The 17,018-nt window shown below is 35.6% G+C and overlaps 1 protein-coding gene across 1 annotated transcript; it reads left to right on the top strand.

Moving 5' to 3' along the window:
- Window positions 1-4,753: 4,753 nt before the first annotated feature.
- adam9b (ADAM metallopeptidase domain 9b) lies at window positions 4,754-16,190 on the top strand. The gene is made up of 22 exons (XM_085169765.1): window positions 4,754-4,960; window positions 5,255-5,361; window positions 5,447-5,523; window positions 5,629-5,707; window positions 5,790-5,866; window positions 6,085-6,277; window positions 6,370-6,432; window positions 6,705-6,776; window positions 6,872-7,041; window positions 7,171-7,261; window positions 7,778-7,908; window positions 8,996-9,167; window positions 10,039-10,128; window positions 10,240-10,435; window positions 10,563-10,674; window positions 13,085-13,265; window positions 13,420-13,506; window positions 13,599-13,704; window positions 14,060-14,180; window positions 14,269-14,368; window positions 15,285-15,322; window positions 15,454-16,190. Exons 1-22 carry the CDS (start codon window positions 4,891-4,893, stop codon window positions 15,575-15,577), a joined length of 2,457 nt encoding a protein of 818 aa, XP_085025891.1. The 5' UTR covers window positions 4,754-4,890; the 3' UTR covers window positions 15,578-16,190.
- Window positions 16,191-17,018: the final 828 nt, after the last annotated feature.

Raw genomic sequence — 17,018 nt, 5'->3', positions numbered from 1 at the left:
TATTAACCCTCTGGTCTCTATCTGGCCATTTTTGGCCACTTTCTTTATTCGGTTTTCAACCATTTTTGTTCTGTTAATGCAAATGGAATGAAACTTTCCAAAGGTGTGCATTTTTTAAAAATTTTTTAATTTTCAACATTTCAACTTAATAATGTCAATAATATTCACTATACACCAATTTGTTCCTGTTTTACTGATCGTGGCCATTTTTGGCCAATTGAAACCCATTATAACCACCTTTTTTGATTCCTTGTTACTGGCAGTACTATAGCATGCAATTTAGGTAAAATTGCTTTCATTCTAAACTCAACACATGAAAATTGTAGTTTTTCATTTTTTCTACCACATGACATCCTTGGCCCATTTTCTGCCAAGCAAGCAATTTCATGTAATATTCTTGGTTTCCACTAGGTGGGGTTGATGGGTTACCACACTCCAATGGACCAATATAATGAAACAATTTTGACATAGGTTTGGTCTTAAGGATCTGATAGTTTGTGTTTGTGCATGACATTGCAGCACAAACATGTATTTGCAAGATAGACTGGAATAAATAATGACGCATCAAACATTACATAGGCTGCAGTGAATTCCTGTGGATGCAGGATATTGAGCTTTGAGGTTCCCAGTCAAACTTAGCTTTGAAGCACATGTGAAAAGCACTTTTACTCTTGTATTTTTCATAAAAAGAGACCATACCCAAAATATTAACTCTAGAAACAAAAACAAAAACAAAAAAAACCCCAATCACAGGACATTTTGCACAGTTCAAACCTGCAGCTGCAGCGCAAACAACAACAAACACTGTTTGTAAACGTGTCCTGGAGTTTATGCAGGTGCAGACGTTGCTACTGCTGTAAGTCAACCTAACAGCTTCCAGACCATTTATTCTGGCAATATGGCAAGAAGGTGGGAGTGTCCCCCCCACCCCAAGAGGGACAAAGGGACCCCCTGATGATCCTCTAATCGCCTGAGCCAAGGTGTGAAACTGGGTGTGAACTCTGGCTGATTGGGAACCACACCCAGTTCAAAGCGTATAATATCTAAATTTGAATTATATTTTGGTTTTCATGACTAGGACTGGTGCTAATTTAAAAAATCAAGTCAATGAAAGTAGAAAAATGTTTTAATATATATGAATTTTATAGTATTTTGAAAACGTAAACATGGGTGGCCATTTTTGGCCACGAACAAAATGAGAGGGATTTTTTGTTTTTCTGTCACAGCACAAAAAACCAAAGATACATAAAACTCATTGATACTTTTAATTATTGCTATGCATCTAACCTCCATCATGGTTAGAAAATAAATCAGTTTGCATGTATTATTTAGGAAAAAAATGGGGATTTTATGCTTTTATCCCTTTATCCCTTTATCCCTTTGTAAATCATTAAAATTATGTAATTTAACTGGTATTTAAAGGGTTAAAAGTCTGGATTTGAATTAAATTTTGGTCTTGATGAACAGCACTGATACTAATCTAAAACATCAAGTCAATGAAAGTAGAAAAATGTTTTAATATATATGAATTTTATAGTATTTTGAAAACGTAAACATGGGTGGCCATTTTTGGCCACGAACAAAATGAGAGTTTTTTTTTGTTTTTCTGTCACAGCACAAAAAACCAAAGATACATAAAACTCATTGATACTTTTAATTATTGCTATGCATCTAACCTCCATCATGGTTAGAAAATAAATCAGTTTGCATGTATTATTTAGGAAAAAAATGGGGATTTTATGCTTTTATCCCTTTATCCCTTTATCCCTTTGTAAATCATTAAAATTATGTAATTTAACTGGTATTTAAAGGGTTAAAAGTCTGGATTTGAATTAAATTTTGGTCTTGATGAACAGCACTGATACTAATCTAAAACATCAAGTCAATGAAAGTAGAAAAATGTTTTAATATATATGAATTTTATAGTATTTTGAAAACGTAAACATGGGTGGCCATTTTTGGCCACGAACAAAATTAGAGGGATTTTTTTTTTTTTTTTCTGTCACTGCACAAAAAACCAAAGATACATAAAACTCATTGATACTTTTAATTATTGCTATGCATCTAACCTCCATCATGGTTAGAAAATAAATCAGTTTGCATGTATTATTTAGGAAAAAAATGGGGATTTTATGCTTTTATCCCTTTGTAAATCATTAAAATTATGTAATTTAACTGTGATTTAAAGGGTTAAAAGTCAGGATTTGAATTAAATTTTGGTCTTGATGAACAGCGCTGATACTAATCTAAAAAAATCATGTCAAAAAAAGGGGAACTTTTTCTTAATATATATGAATTTTATAGCATTTTGTAAATGTAAACAGGGGGTGGCCATTTTTGGAAGTTTTTATGTTTTTCTGTCACTGCACAAAAAAACAAAGATGCATAAAACTCATTGATACTTTTAATTATTGTTATACATCTAACCTCCACCATGGTTAGAAAGTAAATCAGATGGCATGTTTTATTTGGAAAAAAATTGGGGTTTTGTGATTTTTTTCCATTTATGAGTTCCTAGGATTATTTGATTTAACTGGTATTTAAAGGGTTAAAATTATGAATTTGAATGAAATTTTGGTCTTGATGAACAGCACTGGTACTAATCTAAAAAATCATGTCAAAAAAAGTGGAAATTTTTCTTAATATATATGAATTTTATAGCATTTTGTAAATGTAAACAGGGGGTGGCCATTTTTGGCCACGAACAAGCTGAGAGGAAGTTTTTATGTTTTTCTGTCACTGCACAAAAAAACAAAGATGTATAAAAGTCATTGATACTGTTAATTATTGCTATGCATCTAACCTCCATCATGGTTAGAAAGTAAATCAGATGGCATGTTTTATTTGGAAAAAAATTGGGGTTTTGTGATTTTTTCCATTTATGAGTTCCTAGGATTATTTGATTTAACTGGTATTTAAAGGGTTAAAATTATGAATTTGAATGAAATTTTGGTCTTGATGAACAGCACTGGTACTAATCTAAAAAATCATGTCAAAAAAAGTGGAAATTTTTCTTAATATATATGAATTTTATAGCATTTTGTAAATGTAAACAGGGGGTGGCCATTTTTGGCCACGAACAAGCTGAGAGGAAGTTTTTATGTTTTTCTGTCACTGCACAAAAAAACAAAGATGTATAAAAGTCATTGATACTGTTAATTATTGCTATGCATCTAACCTCCATCATGGTTAGAAAGTAAATCAGATGGCATGTTTTATTTGGAAAAAAATTGGGGTTTTGTGATTTTTTCCATTTATGAGTTCCTAGGATTATGTGATCTAACTGGTATTTAAAGGGTTAAAATTATGAATTTGAATGAAATTTTGATTTTCATGAACAGCACTGGTACTAATCTAAAAAATCATGTCAAAAAAAGTGGGAATTTTTCTTAATATATATGAATTTTATAGCATTTTGTAAACGTAAACAAGGGGTGGCCATTTTTGGCCACGAACAAGCTGAGAGGAAGTTTTTATGTTTTTCTGTCACTGCACAAAAAAACAAAGATGTATAAAAGTCATTGATACTGTTAATTATTGCTATGCATCTAACCTCCATCATGGTTAGAAAGTAAATCAGATGGCATGTTTTATTTGGAAAAAAATTGGGGTTTTGTGATTTTTTCCATTTATGAGTTCCTAGGATTATGTGATCTAACTGGTATTTAAAGGGTTAAAATTATGAATTTGAATGAAATTTTGATTTTCATGAACAGCACTGGTACTAATCTAAAAAATCATGTCAAAAAAAGTGGGAATTTTTCTTAATATATATGAATTTTATAGCATTTTGTAAACGTAAACAAGGGGTGGCCATTTTGGCCACGAACAAGCTGAAAGGGTAGTGATTTTTAACAAGGCCAGAGGATTAAGGTGAAGCCAAAGATCCAAAAGGCCATTATACAAACAGAATCCAGAAATTCAACCAGAGGCAGCTCAAGTAGCCAAAAGTAGTATAATGTAACAAAAATCTAAAGCAAGAAGTGGGCTTAAATACATACAAAGTGATCAATGGAAGTGGACAAAGCAGGATAATGAGAAACACCTGATTCTGATCAAAGATAATGAGACAGGAATGTATTTAATTACAGCTCATTTTAGCTGCACTTCTTGTCACACTGAACTTGGTAAGAATGGATTTGACCAATGAAATGAGCCACCAAAAATAAAATATAAATGAATTCATTAAAAAAACATGAAGCTAAATTGTGGTTGTGTTAAAAAACATTTTTTCAAAAAAATTACATCCATTTGCAGTTACTTTTTTTTTCCATGCCTTCTAGTTTGTAAACGTGAATAAGGTGCTTTACCACATGTGTTTGTCTGCTTACTTTTTGAACTTAGACTGTAAATGTCTTTTGTACACAGGTATTTCTTGGGGAAAATAAATCTTGATATCAGTGATACAACCTGTTTAAATAAAGAACGTAATGATAATTTCTGTGTGTAGCCTATACTATGTCATCACTAGACTAATATGCTATAGTTGGTTTATCCTTAAGCTCCTCGAATTTCTGACTTCCAAATAGCCTCCGAGATCTTAACCGTGACGTAATATATACCGAAAATATCCACTCAGCAAGTATTGTTAAAAGATTGCAATCTTTATATTAACAACACAAATAAACGGAGGCGTCTCTTGGTAGAAAAGTTATTTGGGACAAAGTTGTAAGGTATGACTGAAATATAACCTTTAACGCTTAAAACTTCTCATATAAAAATCCTCTGACAAATCGCTTTGAATGGTCACAGCAACAAAGTCTGGTTTTCTAAGGCGCTCACCTGTCCAAAGCCACACCCATCGTTAGCCACCTGACAAGGAGCAGGAAGCAAAGACACAACGCAGGCACTCTGTGGGCCTAACGGGGACGCAATCTACAGACTTCAAAAATGATCATCAAAAATCACATCCTAATAACTGTTTTTGTTTTTTCCTTTATTTCTGGGATCGATAACAAAGGTAAGACTCCTCTGAGCTTGGCTAAATGCGTAGGCTGTCGATGTTAAAGGACATACAACGAAAACTTGGAATTTTTCATTCTTAAAAAAAGGGAGGGAAGAGTCCAGAAAAAAAGCTGTGAGTGGTTAATCAGGACATATTTAGCTCCTGAAAGTACAGCGAAATAAGCTTAAATGTTGCTCTCCATTTTAATTTGGGTGTATTCTGAAATGTCTCTTTTCCTGAAACCTAGCATTATGTAATCATGGAGTGACTTCTCTATTTTTATAGTATTTTGTTGAATTTACATTCCAGATGCTTTCCAGGGGTTTACATCAAAGCTTTCCAAGTATTCCATTGTAAATCCTCAAGTGATTCATAGAGGGTCTAGGAGCATCAACAGACAACATCATTTAAAAGATGTGAGTACCTGATACCTGACTGAATTATCTTTTCAGCTGATGGTTTAATATGAACTTTTTTTTTAAATGCTCTTTACATATTAAGAAATATGGAGATGAGACAGTGTCATATGCAGTCAACATAAACAACCAAAAGCATGTCCTTCATCTAAGAAAGAACAGGTATGTGAATTTGGTTGTAGTGACATTATAAGCTTATATTAATGCTGCAGACAAATATATATATATATATATATATATATATATATGTACATCTTTTCTTTTCAGAGACTTCTTACACCCAAATTTTGTTCAATATTCACGTGACGCTGCCGGGAACTACGACACATCATATCCGAAACAACAAGTACGTTGAAACACACCTTAAGTTATAAGGCTGGTCTTGAGCATTAACTCCAAAACCTGTTTTCATTTTTTTTTTTTTTCAGGTACATTGTTATTACCACGGGGAGGTGGAAGGCTATAAGGATTCAATGGTAGCGCTGAGCACGTGCTCTGGTCTCAGGTTTGACCATCCCTATTTAAAACAATTCAAATTAGTTTCCAGTTATTCTGGTTTTTGGGAAATGTTCTCGATAAGTGCCAATGATTTGCTTTAAGCTTTTTCAGGAATAGTATCTAAGTTTCCTGAGCTCATAGTACCTGCTACAGGATTGCTATGCCAAGCCTCTGAATAGAATTAGAGCATTTGTCACTTAGAATGTCTGGAATGCTTTTCTGTAGGGGTGTGATCTTCTTTGAAAATAAGGCCTTTGGCCTGGAGCCTGTGCCACAGTCCACCACCAATGACCACCTTCTCTACCTTTTGGAGGACGTTCAGACCGAGCCCATCACCTGTGGAGTCGTTACTGAGGCTACTTCAGTGCTGAGCCACGAACCCTTTGAACCTGGCCAATCCCTGACTTCTCTGCTGCGGGTTAAATGCTCATTTGTTACTTCAATATATATTTGCAGTGTTAAAAGGTTATATAACATGAAAATCATTGGGGGGTTTTGTTGCTTTAACAGAGAAAACGCAATTTACCACAGACCAGTTATGTGGAGTTGGTGCTGGTTGTGGATAATCTCAGGGTGAGTGTGTAAATATATATGTAGATAGATATATATGTGTCTATGAACTCACTGATGAAAATAATGACTAGGCTTTTGTAAACTGGTGCAGTAAATGAACATATTACTCCTGGTGTCACCAGGGATATAATAGTTTTTAAAATAACTTTTCCCACAAAATCTGGAGTGCTTATATTGTAAAATATAGTGCCAAAGCTATTGAGCAGCATGTTAATATAAACACCATTAAATACAATTTAATTTTATTGTTGTTACGTTAATTGTGTTGACAGTATACTTTTAAGAAAAACAATGCAACAGCGGTGAGAGAGGAGATGGTGCAAATGGCTAATCTACTAGACGGGGTGAGATTTTAAGTAGTTTGTAAAAGAAAACGTGCCTAATTAAACTAGATTCTGTACTAAAACACTGGTATGTTTTATTTTCCTCTTTGTTGTAGTACTACAAGCAGCTGAACATCCGAGTTGTCCTGGTGGGCCTGGAGATTTTTAAGGATAGTAATCCTTTTAGTGTGGACGGCAGCGCAGGAAATGTGTTGGGAAATTTTGTTCAGTGGAGGAAGACTTTTCTGATACCCAAAATCAGGCATGACATTGGACAACTCATTGTGTAAGTAACGTGTGGTCTTTGTCCTTTGGTTTATTTATTTATTCTGAGCAAGATGTTGTATCAATAATGCTTAATATCAGAATATCAACTGATCTCTGACACATTTATTCCTTTTTCCATATTTGTTAGTGGTCAGTCTGAGGCATATCCAGGAGGTGTATTAGGTATGGCCTTTGTGGGCACAGTCTGCTCTGCCTCAAGTTCTGGAGGAATCAATGTGGTTAGTTCATCTCTGTTAACTTCTAACACCAGCTGACACACAGAAACTGATACCAATCATACATTATTCATAAAAACTGCAGCTTATTCTCGCAGGCTTTGAATACGTTCTACTCTAGTCAAACAGGTTATACTTGAATGCACTCCACCACCGTGACAATTCATCTTTCTTTGTATTATTACAAAGCCTTTTTGTAAACTGCTTTTCTTATCAACAACATAATGTATAACATGTATCAATTGCTATTACTATTGTAGTTGAGAAAGTGATTACATCAATAAATTGATTTCTAATATTAATAGATATCTATCTATGTACTATATAATATTATATTTTTTGTAGATATATTTGATATATGTTTTTAAGTTCATTTACATTTTTTTTTTTCTGGCTATACACGTATAATGATTCATCGTATCATTGATTTAAACTCTCATTTCAAATTCTGGAGCTGCAAATTGGGCATAAATGCTGTTAAAATGTCACCATTTAATGTCCTGTGTTTGTTTTTTACAGTTTAGCGGCAACAATTTGGCTTTTGTCTCCACTGTGGTGGCTCATGAGATGGGTCATAACCTGGGCATGAATCATGACGCTGCGAACTGCGCCTGTAATGGAAAAAGCTGCATCATGTCAGGAGGTGCCAGGTAATACAGTTTTCACTAATGTTCAAAAAATGTTTAATTTATAGTTTTTTCCATAGAAGTCTTTTTTTAACCTTCCTTACAATTCCAATTCTGAAAATTTGAGACGATATGTAAAATTTAAGGAAACAATGAATCCAATCACTAGTAAAGGTCATAAATCAATCATGCATACATCAAACATAGAAAACGTATCAAACGTTTGAACTGGGAAGTGTACAGTTTGTATTAGCGTATTTAGAATATGGTATCAGCAACACGACTCAAAAACGTTGGGATGGGGGCCACAAAAGGATGAAAAAGTGATACTAGGAAGAAACATTTTGCAACTAATGAGACAACAGGACAATAATATTATATGATATGGGTACAAAAAGAGAGGCAGAATTTCTCAAAAGTAAAAATGGGTAGAGGTTCACCAGCCTTCAAAAAACTGCCCAGAAATTGTCAAGCAATTTCAGAATAATGTTCCTCAGTAAAAAAAAAAGACTTTGTATATGTGTTACGACCCGGCTCAAAAGCCGCAACATAAAAAAGGAGACAAATACCAGAGTATGGGTGAGAAGAGGTTTTATCATAGATATCTACATAGATATCATCTACAATAAATGATATAATCAAAGATTATGACAATCTGGAGAAGTCTTTAAATTAATATTGCATTCCTGTGATCTTCCCGTCATTGCATGGGTCAGATACACTTTCAGCAATCACTGTCTGTGAACTGCAGGTTAAAGCTCTATTATGCAAAGAGGAAGCTGTATGTGAACGTTATCTGGAAACGCTGTCACTAGCTCATTTCAAATGAACTGAACCAAAGTGAAAAACGGTTCTGTGGTTGCACGAATCAAAATTTGAAATTCTTTTTCGGAAACCTGGGCGCTGAACTAAAGAGGAGCGTTAGTGCCTATGGAAATGGCAGCTTTAACATCTGGAATGGCACCATCAGTGCTGAAAGATATATAAAGGTTTTAGATCAGTATAGATATTTAGAATTTGACAACAGAAACCTTTCACTATAGTGAAAACATCTATATGAGGCCTGTCCAACTGTATATTTCTATAAATGATTTATCCTGTTATTTTGCAGTGGTGCCACACATTTTAGCCAGTGCAGTGCAGCAGATTTTGAAGCACTGATTTTAAGAGGAGGAGGCCTGTGTCTGAGAAATCAGCCCGCTGCATCAAACGTGATTAGCAATCCCGAGTGTGGCAATGGCCTACTGGAACAAGGGGAGCAGTGTGATTGTGGCAAACCACAGGTAGAGTACTACTGTCAAATATAGTACTGTGCAGAAGTCTTGAACCAACCCTCATTTCTTTAGATTTTGCTTCCAGGGAGCTGAACTTTCTTGTAATTGTTTGTTTATTTATTTATTTATTTATTGAGCAATAGTTTTTCAGACTTTCTAAGAGTTCATCTAAAGGTCATATCTTTCATTATTATTTTATTATTATATTTTTTTAAGCTACTTCACTTAAATTTTTTGAATATTCAGGAAATACCAAAAATAGTGTAATTTAACAATCATAAATTGTATTTTTGCACCATCAAGGTGATTGCCAAAGAGCCATTAGCCAAAAACATGGCATGTTTGGGATGGTGTGCAAATTTTTGAGGAAACTGGACAGATGGGGGGGGGGGGAGGGGAGAAGTGACCGACCTGAAAGTCTATTTGCAGCAAATGAAAAAAAAACCCAAAAAACCCCACTGTATTTCCATGTGTGTTTACAAATTTCAATAAATCACTGCAATTATTTTCCAGTTTCCTTGCAAACTATAATGAAATAAGGGGTGGCTTAAGTCTTTTGCTTAGTACTGTAAAGTCAAACACACTGGAAATAATACTTAATAACAAGCATTAACAATAGGTAATCATGTAAAGGTTTTTCTTACATGCCTTATAAATTTGAATTAATAGTACCATCTGTTAAATTGCATCAAGTCTTAAGAGGGAATATTAGATATCATATTGTATCAGGATGTCTAAATATGAAAACAGACATTTACAAATTAAATACAATGTGCAAAGAATTGCAACCTGAGAGTGAAAATGCTCTGGTGGTGTTGAACTTTTGTATCTTTTGTTTAAATAATTAATAAGTGTCTTTTCTTTCATCTGTTTCATACAGGAATGTACGAATAAGTGCTGCAATGCTGCCACATGTACATTTACCCACGGATCTGCATGCGCTCACGGAGCATGTTGTGAAAACTGTCAGGTCTGAAATGTGTTGGATTTAGCTTTATGGTTGATTTTTGTGCTTTTTGCACCAAGAAAAAACATTTGGAAATGTGGATGAGTTAACTTTTTTCTCTCTTCTGTTTTTTAGCTCAAAGTTGCAGGAACGCCATGCAGAGATTCTGTCAATACCTGTGATCTTCCTGAATATTGTAATGGAAGAAATGAATCCTGTCCGAATGACTTTTATCTCATGGATGGTCTGCCCTGTCAAAACAATGCTGCGTATTGCTATGAAGGACGCTGCCAGACATATGATTATCAGTGCGGACATCTGTTTGCACCAGGTACATCTAATAATAATTCATTACTTTTTTCATGCTTTTAGTTTTCAGTAATGTGGTTACGATCAGTAGGCAAGACTTTTCAGAATTTCTTATTCTTTTTTCGGGATTATATTTCTCTTTTTGGCAGATAATGCAATAAAAGCAGCAGATATTTGTTTCCAAGATGCAAATATTCAGGGAGATCGGTTTGGTAACTGTGGAAGGAGCAGCAAAGGAGACTACATCAAATGTACTGTAGCGTAAGTACTCTCTAATGATGTCATTAATTCATCATCTCATGAATTTAAGGATTTTAGATAACATGTGTTGAAAAAGTACTGCGCTAGTCATGTTGAACATCGACTTTGTTTTATAAAGTCGGTCAAATCTGAGAAGAATTCCCATCTTAATCCCATCCCCTCAGACTTTGCTCTTTTTGTACAATGATGTATAGCTACAGTGGGGCAAAAAAGTATTTAGTCAGCCACCGATTGTGCAAGTTCCCCCACTTAAAATGATGACAGAGGTCAGTAATTTGCACCAGAGGTACACTTCAACTGTGAGAGACAGAATGTGAAAAAAAAATCCATGAATTCACATGGTAGGATTTGTAAAGAATTTATTCGTAAATCAGGGTGGAAAATAAGTATTTGGTCACCTCAAACAAGGAAAATCCCTGGCTCTCACAGACCTGTAACGTCTTCTGTAAGAAGCTTTTCTGTCCCCCACTCGTTACCTGTATGAATGGCACCTGTTTGACCTCATCATCTGTATAAAAGACACCTGTCCACAGCCTCAACCAGTCAGACTCCAAACTCCGCCATGGCCAAGACCAAAGAGCTTTCGAAGGACACCAGGAAAAGAATTGTAGACCTGCACCAGACTGGGAAGAGTGAATCTACAATAGGCAAGCAGCTTGGTGTGAAAAAATCAACTGTGGGAGCAATCATCAGAAAATGGAAGACATACAAGACCACTGATAATCTCCCTCGATCTGGGGCTCCACGCAAGATCTCATCCCGTGGGGTCAAAATGATCATGAGAACGGTGAGCAAAGATCCCAGAACCACACGGGGGGACCTGGTGAATGACCTGCAGAGAGCTGGGACCAAAGTAACAAAGGTCACCATCAGTAACACACTACAACGGCAGGGAATCAAATCCCGCAGTGCCAGACGTGTTCCGCTGCTGAAGCCAGTGCATGTCCAGGCCCGTCTGAAGTTTGCCAGAGAGCACATGGATGATACAGCAGAGGATTGGGAGAATGTCATGTGGTCAGATGAAACCAAAGTAGAACTTTTTGGTATAAACTCAACTCGTCGTGTTTGGAGGAAGAAGAATACTGAGTTGCATCCCAAGAACACCATACCTACTGTGAAGCATGGGGGTGGAAACATCATGCTATGGGGCTGTTTTTCTGCCAAGGGGACAGGACGACTGATCCGTGTTAAGGACAGAATGAATGGGGCCAAGTATCGTGAGATTTTGAGCCAAAACCTCCTTCCATCAGTGAGAACTTTGAAGATGAAACGAGGCTGGGTCTTCCAACATGACAATGATCCAAAACACACCGCCCGGGCAACAAAGGAGTGGCTCCGTAAGAAGCATTTGAAAGTCCTGGAGTGGCCTAGCCAGTCTCCAGACCTCAACCCCATAGAAAATCTGTGGCGGGAGTTGAAAGTCCGTGTTGCTCGGCGACAGCCCCAAAACATCACTGCTCTTGAGAAGATCTGCATGGAGGAATGGGCCAAAATACCAGCTACTGTGTGTGCAAACCTGGTAAAGACCTATAGTAAACGTTTGACCTCTGTTATTGCCAACAAAGGTTATGTTACAAAGTATTGAGTTGTATTTTTGTTATTGACCAAATACTTATTTTCCACCCTGATTTACGAATAAATTCTTTACAAATCCTACCATGTGAATTCATGGATTTTTTTTTCACATTCTGTCTCTCACAGTTGAAGTGTACCTCTGGTGCAAATTACTGACCTCTGTCATCATTTTAAGTGGGGGAACTTGCACAATCGGTGGCTGACTAAATACTTTTTTGCCCCACTGTATATCTAATGATATCTAATGAAAACATGGACAATTTTACTCTTATAATTTGGCACTTTCTAAGTCGTCTTATTTTCCATTTTTTGATCCCCTGTTGGAGTTCACTTTTCAAAGATGTTTGGTTGAAATAAGCACCTTCCTAACTATGGTTTGATACTTAATTCTAGCCATGATTTCTTATGGAACAACATTATTTGTGAACAAACTTGTTTCCTTTTACTTGCCAAATGTTAAATGTGAGATTATATTTACTCATTGAACTAAAAACATGAGAAACCAGAAGTGTAGATTATACTTGTTTATAAAATAAAAGTGTGGTTCTTGGGTTTTAACTTCAACCTATTGCTGATAAGTATGATGTCATGAATCTCCTCTCTCATCATGAGCATGTGAAGCTTTGCTGGTACACTAAATTCAGCATGTATTCAATTAAGCATATGTGAATGTGTTTGAAAACAAAAGTAGCATTACTTTATCTGATGGAAGTAACTGAGTGATAAGATACAATTGTAGCATTTCAGTTAAAGATTAGATTTACCTTTTTTTTCATCCAGTGTTTAAGTCATTTGCAACTGTGATTCCTTTTCTTAATTTGACTCTGTTACACAGAAATTCCATGTGTGGAAAGGTGCAGTGCACCAACGTGAATGTGATTAACCCTCCTCTCGGTGCCACAATCAGTATTAAAATAGTTGCTGGGAAGACTTGTGTTAATGCAGACTTCGACCTTGGCACAGATGTGCTGGACCCAGCCTATGTTAACCCTGGCAGCCCCTGTGCTACAGGAAAGGTGAGCAAACTATTTTAATGCCAAAGTAAAGAAATGTAACAACTAATGCAAATATGGTATCACTTTTTTTACTAAAATACTGTCAACATCATAAGGAAAAACTGCTAATGACTCAATCTAAATGTACCAGTAAGTAACATTACTTTTCTTTTAGACCTGTGTGAACTTTCAGTGTGTGAATGCCTCTGCTCTCCTGCCCAACTTGATCTGTGATGCAAAAACCACCTGTAATGGCCGAGGGGTAAAGTTTCTTCTTTTTTTTTTTGTCTTTCTTTACTCAGATTCCAGCCACTCAGGACCTGCTGGATATTTACTCTTTAATGTTTATTTCAGGTTTGTAACAACCTAGGTCACTGCCACTGTGAAAATGGCTGGGGCCCACCCTACTGTGACAGGTCAGGGTGGGGTGGCAGCATAGACAGCGGCCCTGCTCAAATAGGTACGTTTTAATTCACTGGTTATGACTTATAATAAGTCCCCTAATACCACATGTGTGGCAATATGACCATCTGAATTCATCATTAGATACAGTCATCTGTTATCCCTTCATTAGGGGAGACATTATTGCCGTAGAATTTGTTGTTGTATCATCTGTATGGGAAAATTTTCATTCACCAACGACATGGCAGGGTATGTCTGCTGGATCAAAAACAATGTGATAGTTCACTATTAATTTTCATCTTATAAAAAGCAGAACTTTTAGAAAGTTCCCTCCTGGTGCAATTAAATTTTCACTATTGTTCCTAATTCACATCTGAACTTAATAAAGAACAAACATCTCTTTTTTGCATAAGACTACTCCCTCAGAAACGGCCTGCTGATCTTCTTCCTCTTGGTGGTTCCTCTTCTGGTTCTTCTCATTTTGGTGCTCCTTTATGTCTTTAGGAGAGAGTCCTTAGAGCCTTGCCTCAAAAGGTAAACCTCAACTCAAATTAAGTGTACATACTAATAGTTTTGTTTTTCATATGGTGTTGTACATTTTGATTTTTTTTTTCTTTTTCAGGTTACATAAGACTCAGACCAAAAACACAAATGCAGGCTCAAACAGCAATGCTCAGACGGGTGCCAGAACCATACCTCCACCTGAGCGTCCCACCAACCGGGTAAATATATTTATCCTCTTATCTTCATAGTTATGGTAAAAAGAAAGTACACTCCCTGTCCATCCAAGGCTTTTACATCTTAGGGCATGTTACAGATGTTCTTAACAGGTTCTAAAATGATTTAAATGCAACCTGATAGGCACAAGAACAAACTGTGTCATTCTCAAATGAACAGAAATTGTGAAAATGCAAAGCAGGAAAGACATCAGAAATGAACTTAATTGGTCTGTCTATTAATCTGGGAAGGTTAGAAGGCCACACAATATGAAGGCCATCATTCTACAGTGAAAAAGATTCACAAGTGGAATACATTCAAGACAGCTGCTAGTCTTCCCAAATTCATCCCAAGGTCGGACTATGCAATGCTCAGAGAAATGGCAACAATTCCATGACGGCACAAACAGAAACACAAGGTTGGTCAAGGAAGCCGCTTCTCTTTAAAATGAAAACATGGCAGCACAGCTTAGCTGTGCAAAGTTGACCAAAAGCAAATTTGTAACATTCTGAAAACGAAAGGAGCCCAGTCAAAGTCCAGACTTAAACCTGTGGCAGGACTTTAAGAGAGCTGTGCATGCAAAGCTCAATTAACAGAAACATCATTGTCCACAGTCATGTGAGACTTATAGAGAAAATGATTACATGAAGTTATTGCTGTTTAAGGTAGTTTTAGATGCTGTTGGATCACAGGGTGTAGTTCATTTTTCACACACTGTTTCTGCATTTTGGCTGACATCATGCAATATGTCTAAAACCTTAAAACTTAAAGAGTGTGTACTTTCTTGTGTGAAGGACGTGAAGTGCAATGTTTGTTTATTTTCTAGTGAAAATGCCAAATCCCTAAAGAGGAAAGGTAACTCAGTTAGATGTTTAGTGTTTAGTGTTGCTCATTGTTGTGTTTGCCTTGTTCTTATTCTAGCCTGCATTTCCAGCAGCTGCCGCAACTCCAGTTTCTGGGTATGAACGGACTTACTTTTTTACTTAACTAAATCCATACTTTCCTCATAGATAAATGGAAACTGAAGCTGTCAGTACACAAACAAACATGTGTGATTGGTTTCTGACTTACTTTAAACATAATCTGTCAGTTTCAGGTACGGAGAAACGAACTACTGGGATGATGAAAACAGTCATGACCCCCCTCAACAACCACCTCCTGTACAAGGCCCTGGAGTACCCAGACCAATCCAACCGAAACAGCTACCAAGCTAATTGCTTTCATACAGTATCATTTAAATTATTTTCTGAAGTTATGAATTTGCTACAGATCAAAACTGTATGAAGAGACTATTTTAAAATACTGTGATAATTAAAGGCACGCTGTTTGTAAGATTGACTGTTATTATGTGGTGCTGGATGAGGCTGGTAAATGTTTACTGAAATTACTGTTTTATTAGGTCTTTTTACTATTTGGGGATACATGCAAATAAAATTCAAAAAGAGTTTTATATTTTACATCATCATGCTTTTAAAAAAATAAATATTATTGATGTTTCTTGCAGTTAAATGCAATTGTTATAATGTGTGCAATGTAATAATGAAGGGTATCAAAAATGGACTTTGATTGTTTCATTGTAACTGAGTAAAAAATTCTTGTGGCTTTTAAATTATTTCTACACTAAGAATAGAAACAGAAACACTGTGTGTAGAATCATAGAGAGTCAAAATGGCAAAAAAATAAATAAAATGTAAAACTAAAAGCTTCAACATCCAGCCCATTTTGGCCACTTAAGATATGTTGATAGAACTGCAATTTATTTATTTAGAAATTTTTGTTGCCCTCAATACTATGCCTCTTTTTTTTTTTTTTTACTTTTTTGTTGTTGTTTTTTTAAATAAAGGGTATATAAAAGTGGCTTTGCCAATAACAACTTCTTGAGGCTTCTACCTTGTGACAGGAATGTGACTCAAAACTGACTCGAAATCATTTAATCACATCATAGATATTTTTGACATATTTTGAAAGATGATAGATAGAATATTATTTCGAACATGCAAATATAATTGAAATAACAAGAGAGAAAAAACAAAACTTAAGAATCATCAAGTTTTCATGTATATATCTATATCTACATAATGTGTGTGCTTGAAAAGGAGTAGGATGAAGTTTACACTTTTCCTGTTCCTACCCCCTTATTTCAAATTTCATTGCTAACAAATCCATCTCCAGAAGTCAACATTATTTGATCCATATATGTTTAACTATGTACAAGTCTAACACATTGAACATACACAAATAAAACCATTTTCAGCACATAAACCAAAACAACAAAAAACTACATTTTTACATAAACTAATCACCCTGTGTTTAACACCTGCTTAATGTGTGAATTTTTGTACTGATTTACTTTTCTTGATTTCATCTGTACAGGTGTTCCACACACTAACTCCTCTGACTGTAATGGTGTGATATTTGTCCTTACTACTAGTATTTGGTCTTATTTGGAACAAGTTCTGAATGTTGTTGGGCAGAGATTTATTTGCTGCCTTGTACATTGTTTGTGCAGTTCTGAGGTCAACCAAATCTTTAAATTTGAGAATATTTAATTTGATAAAAAGTGGATTTGAAGGTTCTCTTGAAGTAGCTTTATTTATTATCCTTATTGCTCTTTTTCTGCAGAATGTATATTGGATGGGTGTGTGTTTTGTACTT

This window comes from Neolamprologus multifasciatus, chromosome 8 (genome assembly GCF_963576455.1).
Source record: "Neolamprologus multifasciatus chromosome 8, fNeoMul1.2, whole genome shotgun sequence".
Lineage (NCBI taxonomy): Eukaryota > Metazoa > Chordata > Actinopteri > Cichliformes > Cichlidae > Neolamprologus > Neolamprologus multifasciatus.
Note: the sequence above shows the minus strand (reverse complement) of the source record. Positions and strands in the feature narration are given on the sequence as shown.

Coding starts and splice junctions, on each gene's coding strand:
- adam9b (XM_085169765.1), top strand. CDS start 4,891: ATGATCATCAAAAATCACATCCTAATAACTGTTTTTGTTTTTTCCTTT. Junction 6,433..6,704: donor TGGTTGTGGATAATCTCAGG/GTGAGTGTGTAA, acceptor TTGTGTTGACAG/TATACTTTTAAGAAAAACAA. Junction 7,042..7,170: donor GACATTGGACAACTCATTGT/GTAAGTAACGTG, acceptor CATATTTGTTAG/TGGTCAGTCTGAGGCATATC.